Genomic DNA, 15,176 nt, shown 5'->3' on the forward strand with positions numbered 1-15,176 from the left:
GACAGGGCGGCCCTGGCTGAGTGCTGCACTGGGTGTCTGCCAGGAGAACAAAATCCCTCTGGCTCCTTTCCTGGTCCCTCCCTGTTGACACTTGGTCACCCAGCAACCAGGTCCCAGTTTGTTGCTGGGACTGGAGAAGCGTCTCGCTGTATCATGGAGTTCTCAGGGTGTCCCCCTGACCAAGTCAGGGAGGTGACCCAGAGGGATGCTGGCACAGGGTTTGTCCCCGAGCCCTACGACAGCTTCATGTGCAGCCACCTGCGCTACTATGGCTACTTCCGAGGTGAGCCCTGCCCACGGGGACTTGTCCCCTTCTGTCCCCTCCAACTGCTGGGGCTGCAGCCATGCTCTCCCCAAGGCCAGAAGAACGCCATGTCCCTGGGGGACCCCTCTGAGCAGCACCCCACCAAGGCATCCAGCACCCGCAGTGTCCACACCAGCTGCCCGAGGCATCCCAGGCAAGAGCCGAGCTGTGAGTGACCCTGCAGCACCCTGGCACTGGGGTTGGTGCTGGCACGTTGAGGTGGGAGGGTGGGTTTAGGGGTGTTCCCACCCCAGCCCCTTCTGCTGGGACACTCCTGGTTCCCTCCCAGTCCCCAGGCATGGTGCCTCCATCCCCTCAGCACAGTGTCGTGAAGAGCTGCAGGCTCTCTTTGGCTGCCCCTCGCCGTGGGGCCCCCTGCCTGCTCCTCGCTGGCCTGTCGAGTGTGAAGTCATCAAAGAGACTGTGGAGCACATCGGTGAGGGAGCACTCTGCCCCTTGCCCCTTCCTCACCCTTGTGCCAGACGCCCCCTCAAGCACCTATCTTTGCCCCCCCAGAGTGGGTGCCTCCTGAACCGGAGCCCTTCTGCCAGCCCATGGGTCCTGAGCTGGCCCCAGCTGCTCTCAGTGAGGAGCAGGGCACTGTTGTCTACCACCTCAGCCCAGGTAGCATGGAGCAGGCAGCACCCATGGGTGCCCCCTCAGCATCCCCACACCCCCATCACTCAGCCCCACGCTTCCCACAGCACCCCGAGGCTCCTGCTTCACCCGTGCTCGTGTCGGGGGGGCCCCGGGCCCCCTCTCCTCACCTGCAGCCCCCTTGGAGGGGCCCCACGACACGACGCTGCTCTTTGAGTCTCGCTTCGAGAGCGGCAACCTCCAGGAAGCCATCAAGGTGTAAGCGAGGGGCTGGAGGGCAGGGGGGCAAAGGGTGACAGGGGCAAGGCCAGGAGCCAGAGCGTGGCCCCGTCCCCACTATGCAGGGGACCCTACGAGTACCTGCTGCGGCTGCGGCCGGACCTTTACACCACCAAACACACCCAGTGGTTCTACTTCCGCGTGCAAAACACCCGGCGGGGGCCCCTCTACCGCTTCACCATCGCCAACATGGCCAAGCCCAAGAGCCTCTACGGCCAGGGCCTGCGCCCGCTGCTCTACTCCCAGCGCGACGCCCAGACCCGCGGCATCGGCTGGCGCCGCGTCGGGGACCACGTCTGCTACCGACGGGGCGGCGACGGCCGGGAGCCGGCCCCCTCCTGCCTGTCCTGGTCGTCACGCTTCCCCCACGACGCCGACACCTGCTTCTTCGCCCACTCCTACCCTTACACCTACTCGGACCTGCGGCGCTACCTGCGGGCGCTGGCGGCCGACCCGGGGCGCCGGCGGTACTGCGCGGTGCGGGCGCTGTGCCGCAGCCTGGCCGGCAACCCGATCTACCTGCTGACCGTCACCCACCCTGCCGCGGCGCCCACCAGGCCGGCGGTGGTGCTGAGCGCCCGCGCCCACCCCGGCGAGAGCGGCGGCTCCTGGGCCATGCAGGGCTTCCTTGATTTCCTCCTCAGCGCCCACCCCGATGCCCAGCTCCTGCGCCGCCTCTTCGTCTTCAAGGTGGTGCCAATGCTCAACCCTGACGGGGTGGTGGTGGGCAACTCCCGCTGCTCCTTGGCGGGCGGCGACCCCAACAGGGCTTACGGGACAGCGCTCCGCGGCTCCTTCCCTGGCGTCTGGCACCTGCGGACCATGGTTGAGAGGTGAGGTGGGGGTCGCAAGGAGCTGGTGGGATGGTGCCAGTCTCACCATGGTGCCGGTGGATGGATCCTGGTGGGTGCAGGGTGCTGACAAAGCGGGAGGTGGTTGCTGTGCTGTGACTTCCGTGGGTTGACAGCCGAGGTGGGTGCCAGCAGGATCCACCCTGGGAGTACCCAAGGGCTGGGGGGGACACCTCTGGGGACCAGGTTTTGGATACTGGTGGACAAGCGGGACCCCTGTGGGGGGAAGCATTGCTATTAGCATGGGTTGGCACGGTTTAGAGGTGAGGCGGGGGGCACAAGGAGCCAGCAAGACGGTGCCAGTCCCATCATGGCACTGGTGGATGGATACTGCTGGGCACAGGGTGCTGGCGGAACGGGAGGTGGTGCTGTACTGTGACTTCCACGGGCACAGCCGGAAGAACAACGTCTTCATGTACGGCTGTGAGGGTGGCAGCGGGGCACGGCTGTGCCAACGCCTCTTCCCCTTGATGCTGAGCAAGAACGCCCCCGACAAGGTGGGACGCAGCGCTACAGCGACACCAGCTGGTGACACAGGGGAACGCGGCTGCCGTGCCGCTTCCCGGCGTGCCACCACCGTGCCCTCACAGGGCTGGGGAGAGGGCACGACCCCCTCCCCGTCCTGACCCCGCGGCCCGCCCCAGTTCTCCTTCCCCAGCTGCAAATTCAAGGTGCAGAAGAGCAAAGCAGGGACAGGCAGGGTGGTGATGTGGCACCTGGGGATCACCAACAGCTACACCATGGAGGTGGCTTTCAGCGGCTCCACCATGGGTGAGAGGCCAGCACGGACAGGGGGTGATAGGAACTGGACATTGGAACAGGTTGCCCAGGGAGGTCGTGGATGCCCCCTTCCTGGGGGTGCTGAACGTCAGGTTGGATGAGGACTTGAGCATTCTGTGGCTCTGTAGCAGTGCTGGGTGGTCCCCAGGGTGGCAGTCAGCTGCTTATTTTGTTGTCCCCTGTCCCCTCCAGGTGGAAGGAGCTCACACTTCACCGTGCAGGACCTTAAGTCACTGGGCTACCACCTCTGTGACACTCTGCTTGACTTCTGTGACCCCGACCCTGCCAAGGTGAGCTTGCAGCCACCATGTCCCCCACGTTGCTAGTGCCACAGAGGGGCTGTGGTGACACTGGCTCCATCCCACAGCTCCAGCAGTGCTTGTCCGAGGTGGAGACGCTGCTGTGGCAGCAGCTGGGCCGAGAGCCAGGATCTGGTGGTGGCTGGAGTGATGTCCCCACGTCAGAGCTTGAGTCTAGGTACATCCAGGTCACCCTGTCCCAGCAAGCCCCCTGACAGTGGTGGGGGCCGTAGGTGATCATGTTCCCCCCACGCAGCACCAGTGGCTCTGACAGCTCCGTGTCTGACGGGCCCCCAGCTCATCCCCACTGCCCGGAGCAGCTGGTGAGTTCCTGGGTTCTGCAGCTTTTGGCATGTGAGGGACAGAGCTCCAGAGAGCTCTGTGGGGTGCAGATGTCCCAGCTCCACTTTGTCACCCGGCACAGGTGGAGCCACAGAGGAGGAAGCGGCTGCAGAGGCGGAGAGCGAGGACTGCCCTGCACCGGGCAGGCAGCAGCTACCGGCACCGTGCCAGCATCCCCGTGAGCCTGGGCCCATCGCGTGGCCCACCCCAGGGGACAGTCCTGCAGGGACCCTTGTCCCCACTGCTGCTCCACCAGGGAGCCAAGAGGCTCTAACCCTTCCCCTGTCACCCACCAGGCCAGGCCGAGGACCTCTAGGCCCCGCCAGCAGCCAGCTCTGCCCAGTGCCCTGAGAAGAGGCAGCGCCGTGGGAGAGGAGCCCAGAGCCACCTCCAGTGCCACCCTTCCCAGCGCAGCTGGAGCAGGACGTGGCCAGCACAGCGCCAGGGCAAGGTCTCAGCCAGCTGGTGGCACCGGCACCATGTCACACCGCCAGCCTCCGCCGAGCACCTGCCACCCCGGTGACGGCTCCCGGGACGCAGCACCGGCAGCCCGAGCAGGGCAGGGTGGGGGGCAGGGTGGGGGGCAGGGTGGGGGGCAGGGTGGGGGGCAGGGTGCTGCCCGCTGGCACAGGGCACGTCCCCACCTCACCACCCCGGGCAAGGCAGCGCGACCCAGGGCCCCACGCTGCTGCGCCTGTGCCCGTGATTAAAGGCAGTGCCATGGCTTTGTGTGGTGACACCGGTGTCCTTGTGCTGTCCCCATCAGGCTCCTCCTTGGAGCCCAGCCACGCTGGCCAGCACCAGAGCCTGCCGCCAGAACACCAGCTCAGGCCTCCTTGCCATAGTGTCCCACTGCTACCTCAGGCCCTGTCACCATGATGCCACCAAAGCCTCCTTGCCCTAGTGTCACTCGGGTCCCACTGCCGCCGTGGTCCCTCAGGGTGAGTGCCAAGAGGATGGAGCCAGGCCCTGCTCGACGATGCCCAATGACAGGAGCAGGGTGGAAGCTGAGGCATAGGAAGGTCCATGGAAACAGGAGGAAGAATTGTTTCCCTGTGAGGGTGACAGAGCCCCGAACAGGCTGCCCTGGGGAGATATTCAAAACCCACCGGGATGTGTTCCTGTGTGACCTGCTCTAGGTGACCCTGCTCTGGATTGGACTGGCTCAGCTCTGCAGGGCCTTCCAGCCCCTAACATTCTGTGACTGTGATCACTCCCTTGCCATGGTGTCACCTCAGGTCCCACTGCCACTGTGGTCACTCAGGCCCTGTCCCCCTGCTCTGCCCTCAGCCCCTGCCCTTCAGCCCCTGCTCTGCCCTTCAGCCCCTGCTCTGCCCTTCAGCCCCTGCTCTGCCCTTCAGCCCCTGCTCTGCTCTGCTCTGCCCTCGGTCCCTGCTCGCCCTTGCAGCCCCTGCTCTGCTCTCCCCTCGGTCCCTGCTCTACCTTCAGCCCCTGCTCTGCTCTGCTCTGCCCTCGGTCCCTGCTCGCCCTTGCAGCCCCTGCTCTGCTCTGCTCTGCTCTGCCCTCGGTCCCTGCTCGCCCTTGCAGCCCCTGCTCTACCTTCAGCCCCTGCTCTGCTCTGCTCTCGGTCCCTGCTCTACCTTCAGTCCCTGCTCTGCTCTGCTCTCGGTCCCTGCTCTACCTTCAGCCCCTGCTCTGCTCTCCCCTCGGTCCCTGCTCTACCTTCAGCCCCTGCTCTGCTCTGCTCTCGGTCCCTGCTCTACCTTCAGCCCCTGCTCTGCTCTGCTCTCGGTCCCTGCTCTACCTTCAGCCCCTGCTCTGCTCTCCCCTCGGTCCCTGCTCTGCCCTTCAGCCCCTGCTCTGCTCTCCCCTCGGTCCCTGCTCTGCCCTTCAGCCCCTGCTCTGCTCTGCCCTCGGTCCCTGCTCGCCCTTGCAGCCCCTGCTCTGCTCTCCCCTCGGTCCCTGCTCTGCCCTTCAGCCCCTGCTCTGCTCTGCCCTCGGTCCCTGCTGTCCCTGCTCTACCTTCAGCCCCTGCTCTGCTCTGCTCTCGGTCCCTGCTCTACCTTCAGCCCCTGCTCTGCTCTGCTCTCGGTCCCTGCTCTACCTTCAGTCCCTGCTCTGCTCTGCTCTCGGTCCCTGCTCTACCTTCAGCCCCTGCTCTGCTCTCCCCTCGGTCCCTGCTCTACCTTCAGCCCCTGCTCTGCTCTGCTCTCGGTCCCTGCTCTACCTTCAGCCCCTGCTCTGCTCTGCTCTCGGTCCCTGCTCTACCTTCAGCCCCTGCTCTGCTCTCCCCTCGGTCCCTGCTCTGCCCTTCAGCCCCTGCTCTGCTCTCCCCTCGGTCCCTGCTCTGCCCTTCAGCCCCTGCTCTGCTCTGCCCTCGGTCCCTGCTCGCCCTTGCAGCCCCTGCTCTGCTCTGCCCTCGGTCCCTGCTCTACCTTCAGCCCCTGCTCTGCTCTCCCCTCGGTCCCTGCTCTACCTTCAGCCCCTGCTCTGCTCTGCCCTCGGTCCCTGCTCTACCTTCAGCCCCTGCTCTACCTTCAGCCCCTGCTCTGCTCTCCCCTCGGTCCCTGCTCTGCCCTTCAGCCCCTGCTCTGCTCTCCCCTCGGTCCCTGCTCTGCCCTTCAGCCCCTGCTCTGCTCTGCCCTCGGTCCCTGCTCGCCCTTGCAGCCCCTGCTCTGCTCTCCCCTCGGTCCCTGCTCTACCTTCAGCCCCTGCTCTGCTCTGCCCTCGGTCCCTGCCTTCCCCTCGGCCCCCGCTCTCCCTTCAGCTCCTCCTCAGGCCCGGTTCCCACGGTGCCGCCTCCCCCTCGGTTTCCATGGCGCTGCGGTGAGGCCCTCCCCCCGCCCCGTGACCGGCAGCCGTCGGCGGGCGCGCCGGAAGTACCGTGGGTCGGGCGGAAGCGGAAGCGGCGGCGGCGGTGTCCTTCTGGGCCGTGACGCCGGGGCGGCACCATGGCGGACGCGGCCTCGCAGGTGCTGCTGGGCTCGGGGCTCACCGTGCTCTCGCAGCCCCTCATGTACGTGAAGGTGCTGGTGCAGGTAAGGAGGCTCCGGGAAGCGGGGGGTCGGGGCGGTCACCGGCTCCGGTACCGGCTGAGGGCTGCCTGTCCCTGTTCCAAGTAGAGCAGGTCGGGGGCAGTTACCGGTCCCGGTACCGGAGGCAGGCTGTATGTCCCTGCCGTTGGTGGAGGGGCTGGAAACGGGGAGCTTCGGGTCCGGGGTGGGGTTACCGGGCCCGTTGACGGGGGGCTGGGGGACGGTTACCGGCCCCGGTACTGGCTATGGGCTGCCTGCCGCTGCGGCAGGTGGGGCAGCCCCGGGGACGTTACTGGGCCCGGGATGGGCTGCAGCTTGCCTGTCCCTGCCGCAGGTGGAGGAGTGGAAACGGGGCGCTCACGGGGGGTTGCCGGGCCCGTTAACCGCGGGCTCGAGGGAGGGTTACCGGGCCCGGTACCGGCTGCAGGCTGCTTGTCCCCGCCGTAGGTGGGCTACGAGCCGCTGCCTCCTACCCTGGGCAGGAACATCTTCGGGCGCCAGATCTACCAACTGCCAGGGCTCTTTGCTTACGGTGAGCTGCGTCCCCTGCGGTCCCGCCGCCCTACGGGGGGGGCCCCGCTTCGGGGGGGGTGGGCGAGGGTCCCGCCTGGCGTGACAGGTCCCCGCTGTCCCCAGCCAAGCACATCGTGAAGGTCGATGGGAGAGCAGGACTCTTCAAGGGCCTCACCCCTCGGCTCTGCTCCAGCGCCATCGGCACCATCGTGCACAGCAAAGTGCTGCAGGTACCGGGGCCGGGGGAGGACTCAGGACGCTGCTGGCCCCGGGAGGGCTTTGCCACCAGCAGCTGGGGACCTGGGCACCCCGTGCCTGGCTGCTCTGGCACCGGCAGGGCCTCCCTTGTCTCCCCTGGCTGCTCTAACCCTTCCCTTTCCTCTCCAGAGGTACCAGGAGGCTGAGCAGGCTGAGGTGAGTGTGAGGCCACTCTCCAGGGAGTCCTCCCTTCCACTCTTTCTCGCTTCTCTCTCCCCTCACCCCCATCTTTCCCTTGTTTTTCTCCATCTCTCCATTCCTTTCCATTCTTCTCCTTTCTTTTGCTTCCTTTCTCTGTTCCTCTCCCATTTCACTTCTCTCATTTCTTTCCCTTCTTCTCCCCTTTCAGCTCTCCTTCTCTGTTTCCCTCTCTCCCTCCTTCCCCATGGCTGTGGAAAGCAGTATCCCAGGGGGAGCCACAGGACTGAGGTGTCTGTGGTGGGGCTGGGGGGCTGCTGAGCCCATGCTGTGGGGGACAACAGATCCTTTCCAGGGTGGTGGGGATGGAGCCAGAGATGCTTTCTGGGGGTGCTCTTCCCTGCCTGATGCCTCTTTCCCTTTCCAGCCAGGAGCCAGCAAGAAGGAGCCTGTGTCCTCACTGGAGCAGGTCCTCAAGGAGGTGAGGAGGAGGAAGAGGAGGGTGCTGGGTGTGCTGGGGTGAAGAGGGGCTTGGCACAACCCATGTCCCTGTCACCTGCTCCCCCTGACGCTTCCTTTCTCCCCCAGACCTCCAGAGAGATGGTCGCTCGTTCTGCTGCCACCCTCATCACCCACCCCTTTCATGGTATGTGCCCCTCTTGCTCCTGTAACTGGTGCACAGGCCTGGTGACCCAGGTGACTGGCATCTGTCACCCTGGGGTGTCCCTGACCCCCACGCTGCTTGTCTCTGCCTGCAGTGATCACCCTGCGCTGCATGGTGCAGTTCATTGGCCGAGAGACCAAGTACAGGTATGGAGGTGCTGGGGTTTGGGGGTGCTGTTGGGGCTCCAAGGGTGCTGTGATGGGTCCAGGATTGCTGGGCCCGGGGAGGGGGCTGCTTCCTGCCTGTAGGATCCTCTCTGACCGCAGCACTCTGCTCTTCCTCCCTGGCCAGTGGGACACTAAGCGCCTTCACCACGATTTACCGAGAAGAAGGCATCCTGGGATTCTTTGCGTGAGTGCTGATGGCCGCTGGGGGGGCTGGGGGGCACAGTGGAGTCTCCCCAAAAGCCATAGCCTGCAGCTCTGCCCTGCTGGGCTCATCTGGCTAAGGAACCACTCTGCCCTGTCCTGGGGTGCACAGTTCCCCTGTTCTGCTCTTCTGAAGGAACTCCCTAGCGTGGATCTAAGCAAGCCCCCCACCAGCCCTGGCTTGGATGGGTGACATCCAGTGCCTGAGGACATGAAACCAGGGTGAAGATGGAGAGGAACTCTTGCTAGGAGCACCAGTTGGGGGTGGTTTGGGTCCTTTTAGCAGCTCCCCTCAGCACCCATGTCCTCTGGGAACACCCTGCCCATGGAGAGACCGGTGGCTCCCTCCCGCTCCCGGCGGGCTGTCCCCTTCCATTCCCCACCAGCTGCTCCCTCCTGCTCCCAGCTGGCTGTCCCCTTCCATTCCCCACCAGCTTATCCCTCCTGCTCCCAGCTGGCTGTCCCCTTCCATTCCCCACCAGCTGCTCCCTCCTGCTCCCAGCTGGCTGTCCCCTTCCATTCCCCACCAGCAGCTCCCTCCTGCTCCCAGCTGGCTGTCCCCTTCCATTCCCCACCAGCTGCTCCCTCCCGCTCCCAGCTGGCTGTCCCCTTCCATTCCCCACCAGCTGCTCCCTCCTGCTCCCAGCTGGCTGTCCCCTTCCATTCCCCACCAGCTGCTCCCTCCTGCTCCCAGCTGGCTGTCCCCTTCCATTCCCCACCAGCTGCTCCCTCCTGCTCCCAGCTGGCTGTCCCCTTCCATTCCCCACCAGCTGCTCCCTCCTGCTCCCAGCTGGCTGTCCCCTTCCATTCCCCACCAGATGCTTCCTCCTGCTCCCAGCGGGCTGTCCCCTTCCATTCCCCACCAGCTGCTCTCTGGTTCCCTGCATGGCTGGCTCCAGATGCAGCTCTGCCTCCAGCTCACCTTTCCTCTGCCTCCTCTCTTGCAGCGGCCTGATCCCGCGGCTCCTGGGGGACATCCTCTCCCTCTGGCTCTGCAACATGCTGGCCTACCTCATCAACACATACGCCCTGGAGAACGGGGTACGGGCTCGGGGCCCAGCTCTTGGGGGCACCTGCTGGGGGTAGGGGTGGCACAGAGGCTGTGGTGAGGGAGGGGAAGGGCTCAGGGGATGGCACCAAGCTGGAAGCGTCAGGGTTGAAGGTGGTTTTGGTCCTCCTGCAGGTCTCAACCATGACTGAGATGAAGAGCTACTCACAGGCAGTCACTGGGGTAAGGACACCCATGGGTGTGGGTGCACCTGTGTGTGGGACCTGTTGTCCCTCATGGGCAGGGGGAAGGGAATTGACTCCTTTTTCCTGTGGGAATTTCTGTGTTCCACATAATCCTGCCTGTTCTGAGGGGCTGGGTGCTGCCCAAGGCTCCAGAGGAATCAGCCCACAGGGGAAGGAGCACTGCTCCCTGTGGGCTCACAGCCATGACCTTGCCTCCATGGAGCCTGAAGGAGATGGGATGTCCCTGAGGGTCTTTTGGGGATCCCTGTGGGGGGTCACTGCCCACCTAACCCTGCTCTTCTCCACAGTTCTTTGCCAGCATGCTGACTTACCCCTTCGTGTTGGTCTCCAACCTGATGGCTGTCAATAACTGTGGGTGAGTGTCATGACATCCTCCTCTTCCTCCCTGCTTTGCTGGGGCTGGTGTGGGTGACAGCCCTGTCCCTCCACACCACATCAGCTCCTGAAGCTGCCTTCACCAAGCTCCTGTGTGGCACAGGGTTTTCAAATCCACTCTGGGCTTAGATCTCTTGTTGAGGGGGTATGTGGTGGTGGTGGCAGCATGGCCTTGAAAGGGCCACACTGGGGTTCAGTGGAGCTGCAGAGGGGATGAGTCCTGGGTGGAAGTGCCCAAAAGGACTGGGACAGGGATTGTCCCCCTGGACTGTGCACTGCTGAGGCCACACCTGAAATCCTGGGGTCAGTTTTGGGCCTCTCACTCTAAGAAGGACATTGAAGGGCTGGAGCAGGGGCAGAGAAGGGCAACAAAGCTAGAGAAGGGCCTGGAGAACAGGGCTGGTGAGGAGCAGCTGAGGGAGCTGGGGTCATTGCGCATGGAGAAAAGGAAGGGAGATCTGCTGGTTCTCTCCAATTCCCTGAAAGGAGGCTGGAGCCAGGTTGGGGTTGGTCTCTTCTCCCAGGGAGCAAGGGATAGGACAAGAGGAAACAGCCTCAACTTGCCCCAGGGGAGGTTTAGGTTGGACATGAGGAACAATTTCTTGCCCTTGGGGGTAGTGGTGGAACAATTTCTTGCCCTTGGGGGTAGTGGTGGAACAATTTCTTGCCCAGGGCAGTGGTCGAGTCTCCAGCCCTAGAGGGGTTTCAGAGCCCTGGAGCTGTGGTGCTGAGGGCCATGGTTTAGTGGTGCCCTGGCAGTGCTGGGTTGAGGGTTGCACTCTTACGATCTTGGAGGTCTCTTCCATGATTCTGTGCAATAATTCCCTGTGGATCTCCTCTCCCTTCCCTAGGCTGGCTGGGGGTCTCCTTCCTTATGCACCCACCTACTCCTCCTGGCTGGACTGCTGGAGCCAGCTGCACAGGGAGGTGAGTGGCTGGAGCTGGGAAGCGCCGGAATACCTTGGAAAAGAGCTGGGTGGGAGCCCTGCTGGGGCCGTGCTGGGGCTTGGGGCAGCTGTGACTCACCAGTGCTGGTCCTCCTCTCCTTGCCAGGGCAACATGAGCAGAGGGAACAGCCTGTTTTTCCGCAAGGTGCCCACGGGGAAGCGATACGTGTGGGAAGAGAGGAGGTTCCGTTGAAGGTGGAGCTGGGATGGGAATCATGAAGCCACTGCAGGGCTCCAGAAGCAGAGAATCATGAGTGTGGTGATTTCTACTACAGTTTTTTAAATCATTTCATGCTGAGAGGTGAAGGTGGACGTCTGAGAGTGTCTGTCATGGGGCTGGGGCCTTCCTGGATGGGGTGGAGCTGATCTTGTGGAATCCCAGACTGGTTTGGGTTGGAGGGGACCGTTGAAGGCTGTCCTGTCCAACTCCCCTGCAGTCAGCAGGGACATCTCCAACCAGAGGGGGGGGTTCAGGGCCCTACCAAATTTGACTCTGAAAGACACTGGTGATGGGGTCTCCACCACATCTCTGGGTGACCTGTTCCAGTGCCTCACCACCCTCACTGTGAAGAACTTCCTCCTGATGTCCAGCCTCAGTCTCCCCTGCTCTGGTTTCAAACCATTGCTCCTCATCCTATCCCCACAGGCCCTTCTGACCAGTCCCTCCCCAGCCTGCCTGCAGGTTCCCCTTCAGATACTGAAAGGCTGCTCTAAGGTCTCCCTGGAGCTTTCTCCAGCCTGAAGAGCCCCAACTCTCCCAGGCTGTTCCCATAAGGGAGGTGCTTCCAGCCCTCTGATCATCCTCATGGCCTCCTTTGGACCCTTTCCAGCAGGTCCAGGTCCTTCTTGTGCTGGGGGCCCCCCCAGAGCTGGACAGAGCAGAGCAGAGGGGCAGGATCCCCTCTCTCCACTTCTGGCCACGCTGCTTTAGATGCAGCCCAGGCTGCTGTTGGCCTTCTGGGCTGCAAGTGCCCACTGCTGGCTCCTGCCCAGCTTCTCACCCACCTGCACCTCCAAGCTCTCTGCAGGGCTGCTCTCAATCATCCCCCAGCCTGGGTTCATGTCCAGGATTGCCCTGACCCAGGTGCAGGACCTTCCTTGTACTTTGCCTTATTGACCCTCATGAGGTTCTCCTGAGCCCACTTCTCCAGCCTGTCCAGATCCCTCTGGCTAGATCACATCCTTCAGTCTTGTCAACCACACCACTCCATCAGCTGACCATCTCCAGCATTGCCTCCATGGTCCAACCCCTGGAGCACTGTCCCTGTTATCCCTAATACACCTCTTTCCTCAACCCTTTTTTCCCCAGCTGGATCAGTCCCACAAAACATTGCCACATCCCTCGTGTCCCCACAGTGACCACTGCCTGTGTCTTGTGCCTCAGTTTCCTCTCCTTGCCTCCCTCTGGGGGCTTTGGCTGTGAGGGCAGATGTTGGACTGATTCCTACCAGCTCTGAAGGGGACACATCGCTGGTGGTGGGGACAAGGATGGTGGCTGTGGAAAGAGGGTGGTGGCAGGGGGGGGTTGTACAGCTTGGGATGTTTGCACAGCTGGAAAAGGGACTGCACCATGGGAGGGCTGCACAGCTGGGTGCAGGGTCACACACCCAGGGGAAGGGCTGCACAGCTGGGTGGAGAGCTTGCACGTCCAGTAAAAGGCTCACACATCTGGCAGGGGTGCTGCACACCTCTGGGGAGGATCACATAGCTGGCAGGGGTGCTTGCACGGGAGGGGGTTGCAAAGCTGGGTGAAGGGCTCCACACTGAGCAAGAGGGGGGGCTGCACACCCAACAGTGAGGTCGTTCCACCCCCGGAGCTGTCTGTCCCACACCTGCTGGGGCCACTCCACAGCCGGAAGAGCTTGCTTCACGCCCGGAAGACGCTGTTGCACGCCCAGAAGAGGCGGTTCTGTGCCTGCTGGCAGACGTTCCACAGCTGGCAGAGGTGGTTCTACCCCCGGCGGGGCTGTTCCCGCCCCGGTGTGGCCGTTCCCCACACGCCACCGACACTGTTCCGCGTCCCCCACCTAAACCCCGCAGCACCGGGAAGGGGGCGGGCCCCGAGGAGGCGGCACCGGGGGAGGGCGACCGTCCCCCTCCCTCCGGTCCCTCCCCCTTGTCCCTCGTTCTGTCCCTCCGGTGCTGCTGCCATGTCGAAGCAGGGCCCGGAGGGCGGCGGCGGGGACGAGCGGGAGCTGCTGAGCGGCGGCAGCGAGCAGCGGTGCCGGGCCCGGCTGGCGGCGGGGGCCCGGCGGGGCGGGGGCGGCGCGGCGGCGGCGGCGGCGGCGGTACTGGTGCCGCTGTGCTCGGTGCGGGGCCGCCCTGCCTTGCTCTACACGTTACGGTCCCGCCGCCTGGGCGGGCCCCACAGCGGTGACGTCAGGTAGCTGTCAATGACGTCACGCACCGGGGACGCAGTGGGAAGGGGTGGGTGGGTAGGGGGTCTCCCCGCTGTGAGCGGTTCCGTTCCCTTTGGCAGCTTCCCCGGGGGCCGGCGGGACCCGGCGGACGGTGACGAGGTGGCCACGGCGCTGCGGGAGACGCGGGAGGAGCTGGGGCTGGAACTGGGGACACGGAGCGTCTGGGGACAGCTGCGGACACTGCCGGACCGGGTACCGGGCACCAGCTGCGGGGGGGCACACACCGGGTGACAAGGACAGGGAGGGTGGAGGAGACGGCAAGGACAGCGTGGGGTGACAAGGACACAAGGGCAGGGAGGCAGGGACACGGGTGACAAGGGTTCAGTGTAATGAGGACATGGGTGACAAGGGTTCGGTGTGACAGGGACAAAGGTGATAGGGACATGGGTGACAAGGGCTTGGTGTGGCAGCGACATGGGTGAGGGGTTCAGGCCAATAAGGTTACAAAACAGTTTGGGGGGACAAGGACACAGGTAAGAGGGTCTGGGTGCTAGGAACATGGGTGACAGGTTCAGAGCAACAGGGACACAAGTGGTAGAGGTTTGGGGTGATGGGGACATGAGGGTTCAAGGTGACAGGCACTGGGTTTGAGGTGATAGGGATATGGGTGGTGAGTTTAAGGCAACAAGGACACAGGTGACAGGGGTTTGAGGTGAAAGAGACAGGTAACAGGTTTGGGGTGACAGTGACACAGGTGACAGGGGTTTGAGGTGAAAGAGACAGGTAACAGGTTTGGGGTGACAGTGACACAGATGACAGGGGTTTGAGGTGATAAGGACACAGGTAACAGGGGTTTGAGGTGATAAGGACACAGGTAACAGGGGTTTGGGGTGACAGTGACACAGATGACAGGGGTTTGAGGTGATAAGGACACAGGTAACAGGGGTTTGGGGTGATAAGGACACAGGTGACAGGGGTTTGGGGTGACAAGAAACACTGGCTGCAGACAGGGGTGGTGCTGGGTGACAAATCAGTACCACAGTAGGGCACAGGGTGCCAATACAAGCAGGTGGCACTTTGGGGCTGGGGAGTTGTCACCCTCTGTCCCTTTCTGACACGCCTTCCAGCATGGCCTGAGCGTGGCTCCCGTCGTGGCCAACCTGGGGCCACTGGAGGACTTGACGCTGACCCCCAACCCAGCTGAGGTGGGTGACACCACATTGGCCTGGGGCCAGCAGCCCTTTCCTTGGCGAGAGCGGCGATGCCAAGGCCAGAGGGGGGGGTGGTGGGGGTGGTGGTGTCACCCCCCCCCTTACCACCTGTGCCAGCAGGTGGAGGAGGTCTTCACCCTACCCTTGGCCCACCTGCTGCGTGAGGAGAACCAGGGCTACACTCACTTCCGCGGCTCCAGCGGCCGCTACGGCTACACCCTGCCCGTCTTCCTCAACGGCCCTCACAAGGTGTGGGGGCTGACAGCCATCATCACCGAGCTCACCCTGGAGCTGCTGGCCCCTGACCGCTACCGCAGGAAGACCTTCGTCCCGCAGCGAGCGCCGCGGCCACAAGAGGGCGCCACAGCCTGACACGGAGGGGACAGGGGGGCCCTAGGTGACCGGGGGGCCCTAGGTGACCAGGCGGCCCCTTGGAAGGTGTGCAGGTGGAGTTGTTCCCATGATGGGGGTGGCCACCTCCTTCAGGCCCCCTTTTTCCTGCCACCTTCTCCTGTCCACCTTCTTTTGGGTGACTGTCACTGCACACACCAGGAAGCCAATGCCAGCTGCACCCATGGGTGATGATATCACAGGCTGTGACTTAGTAAAAAGCCATGTTTGAAACGACTTCTGCTGTGGC

The 15,176-nt window shown here is 63.8% G+C and overlaps 3 protein-coding genes across 3 annotated transcripts; all 3 read left to right on the plus strand.

Moving 5' to 3' along the window:
• Positions 1 to 153: 153 nt before the first annotated feature.
• On the plus strand, positions 154 to 6,349 carry AGBL2 (AGBL carboxypeptidase 2). Its single transcript, XM_054171699.1, has 13 exons — positions 154 to 472; positions 594 to 740; positions 821 to 928; positions 1,009 to 1,159; positions 1,246 to 2,013; positions 2,375 to 2,528; positions 2,676 to 2,802; positions 3,004 to 3,101; positions 3,179 to 3,288; positions 3,367 to 3,433; positions 3,535 to 3,630; positions 4,357 to 4,393; positions 6,192 to 6,349. The coding sequence occupies exons 1-13, from the start codon at positions 154 to 156 to the stop codon at positions 6,347 to 6,349; spliced, it is 2,340 nt and encodes a 779-aa protein (XP_054027674.1).
• On the plus strand, positions 6,306 to 11,271 carry MTCH2 (mitochondrial carrier 2). The gene is made up of 13 exons (XM_054171943.1): positions 6,306 to 6,451; positions 6,896 to 6,980; positions 7,085 to 7,191; positions 7,349 to 7,375; positions 7,785 to 7,838; positions 7,946 to 8,003; positions 8,116 to 8,167; positions 8,313 to 8,372; positions 9,337 to 9,430; positions 9,573 to 9,620; positions 9,931 to 9,998; positions 10,870 to 10,945; positions 11,072 to 11,271. The coding sequence occupies exons 1-13, from the start codon at positions 6,365 to 6,367 to the stop codon at positions 11,156 to 11,158; spliced, it is 903 nt and encodes a 300-aa protein (XP_054027918.1). The 5' UTR covers positions 6,306 to 6,364; the 3' UTR covers positions 11,159 to 11,271.
• Positions 11,272 to 13,115: 1,844 nt separating this feature from the next.
• On the plus strand, positions 13,116 to 14,941 carry NUDT8 (nudix hydrolase 8). The gene is made up of 4 exons (XM_054171700.1): positions 13,116 to 13,348; positions 13,445 to 13,577; positions 14,453 to 14,530; positions 14,657 to 14,941. Exons 1-4 carry the CDS (start codon positions 13,116 to 13,118, stop codon positions 14,906 to 14,908), a joined length of 696 nt encoding a protein of 231 aa, XP_054027675.1. The 3' UTR covers positions 14,909 to 14,941.
• The last annotated feature ends 235 nt before the right edge of the window (positions 14,942 to 15,176 follow it).

Source organism: Dryobates pubescens, chromosome 22 (genome assembly GCF_014839835.1).
Source record: "Dryobates pubescens isolate bDryPub1 chromosome 22, bDryPub1.pri, whole genome shotgun sequence".
In the NCBI taxonomy this organism is placed as follows: Eukaryota; Metazoa; Chordata; class Aves; order Piciformes; family Picidae; genus Dryobates; species Dryobates pubescens.

What these genes read in the sequence shown, in the direction of transcription:
- MTCH2 (XM_054171943.1), top strand. Translation starts at nt 6,365, where the DNA reads ATGGCGGACGCGGCCTCGCAGGTGCTGCTGGGCTCGGGGCTCACCGTG. An exon ending in TGCACAGCAAAGTGCTGCAG is followed by an intron (nt 7,192 to 7,348) that starts GTACCGGGGCCG and finishes TTTCCTCTCCAG; the next exon opens with AGGTACCAGGAGGCTGAGCA. An exon ending in GGCCGAGAGACCAAGTACAG is followed by an intron (nt 8,168 to 8,312) that starts GTATGGAGGTGC and finishes CTCCCTGGCCAG; the next exon opens with TGGGACACTAAGCGCCTTCA.
- NUDT8 (XM_054171700.1), top strand. Translation starts at nt 13,116, where the DNA reads ATGTCGAAGCAGGGCCCGGAGGGCGGCGGCGGGGACGAGCGGGAGCTG. An exon ending in CCCCACAGCGGTGACGTCAG is followed by an intron (nt 13,349 to 13,444) that starts GTAGCTGTCAAT and finishes TCCCTTTGGCAG; the next exon opens with CTTCCCCGGGGGCCGGCGGG. An exon ending in TGACCCCCAACCCAGCTGAG is followed by an intron (nt 14,531 to 14,656) that starts GTGGGTGACACC and finishes CTGTGCCAGCAG; the next exon opens with GTGGAGGAGGTCTTCACCCT.
- AGBL2 (XM_054171699.1), top strand. Translation starts at nt 154, where the DNA reads ATGGAGTTCTCAGGGTGTCCCCCTGACCAAGTCAGGGAGGTGACCCAG. An exon ending in TGTCTACCACCTCAGCCCAG is followed by an intron (nt 929 to 1,008) that starts GTAGCATGGAGC and finishes CGCTTCCCACAG; the next exon opens with CACCCCGAGGCTCCTGCTTC. An exon ending in TGCCGCCGTGGTCCCTCAGG is followed by an intron (nt 4,394 to 6,191) that starts GTGAGTGCCAAG and finishes GCTCCTCCTCAG; the next exon opens with GCCCGGTTCCCACGGTGCCG.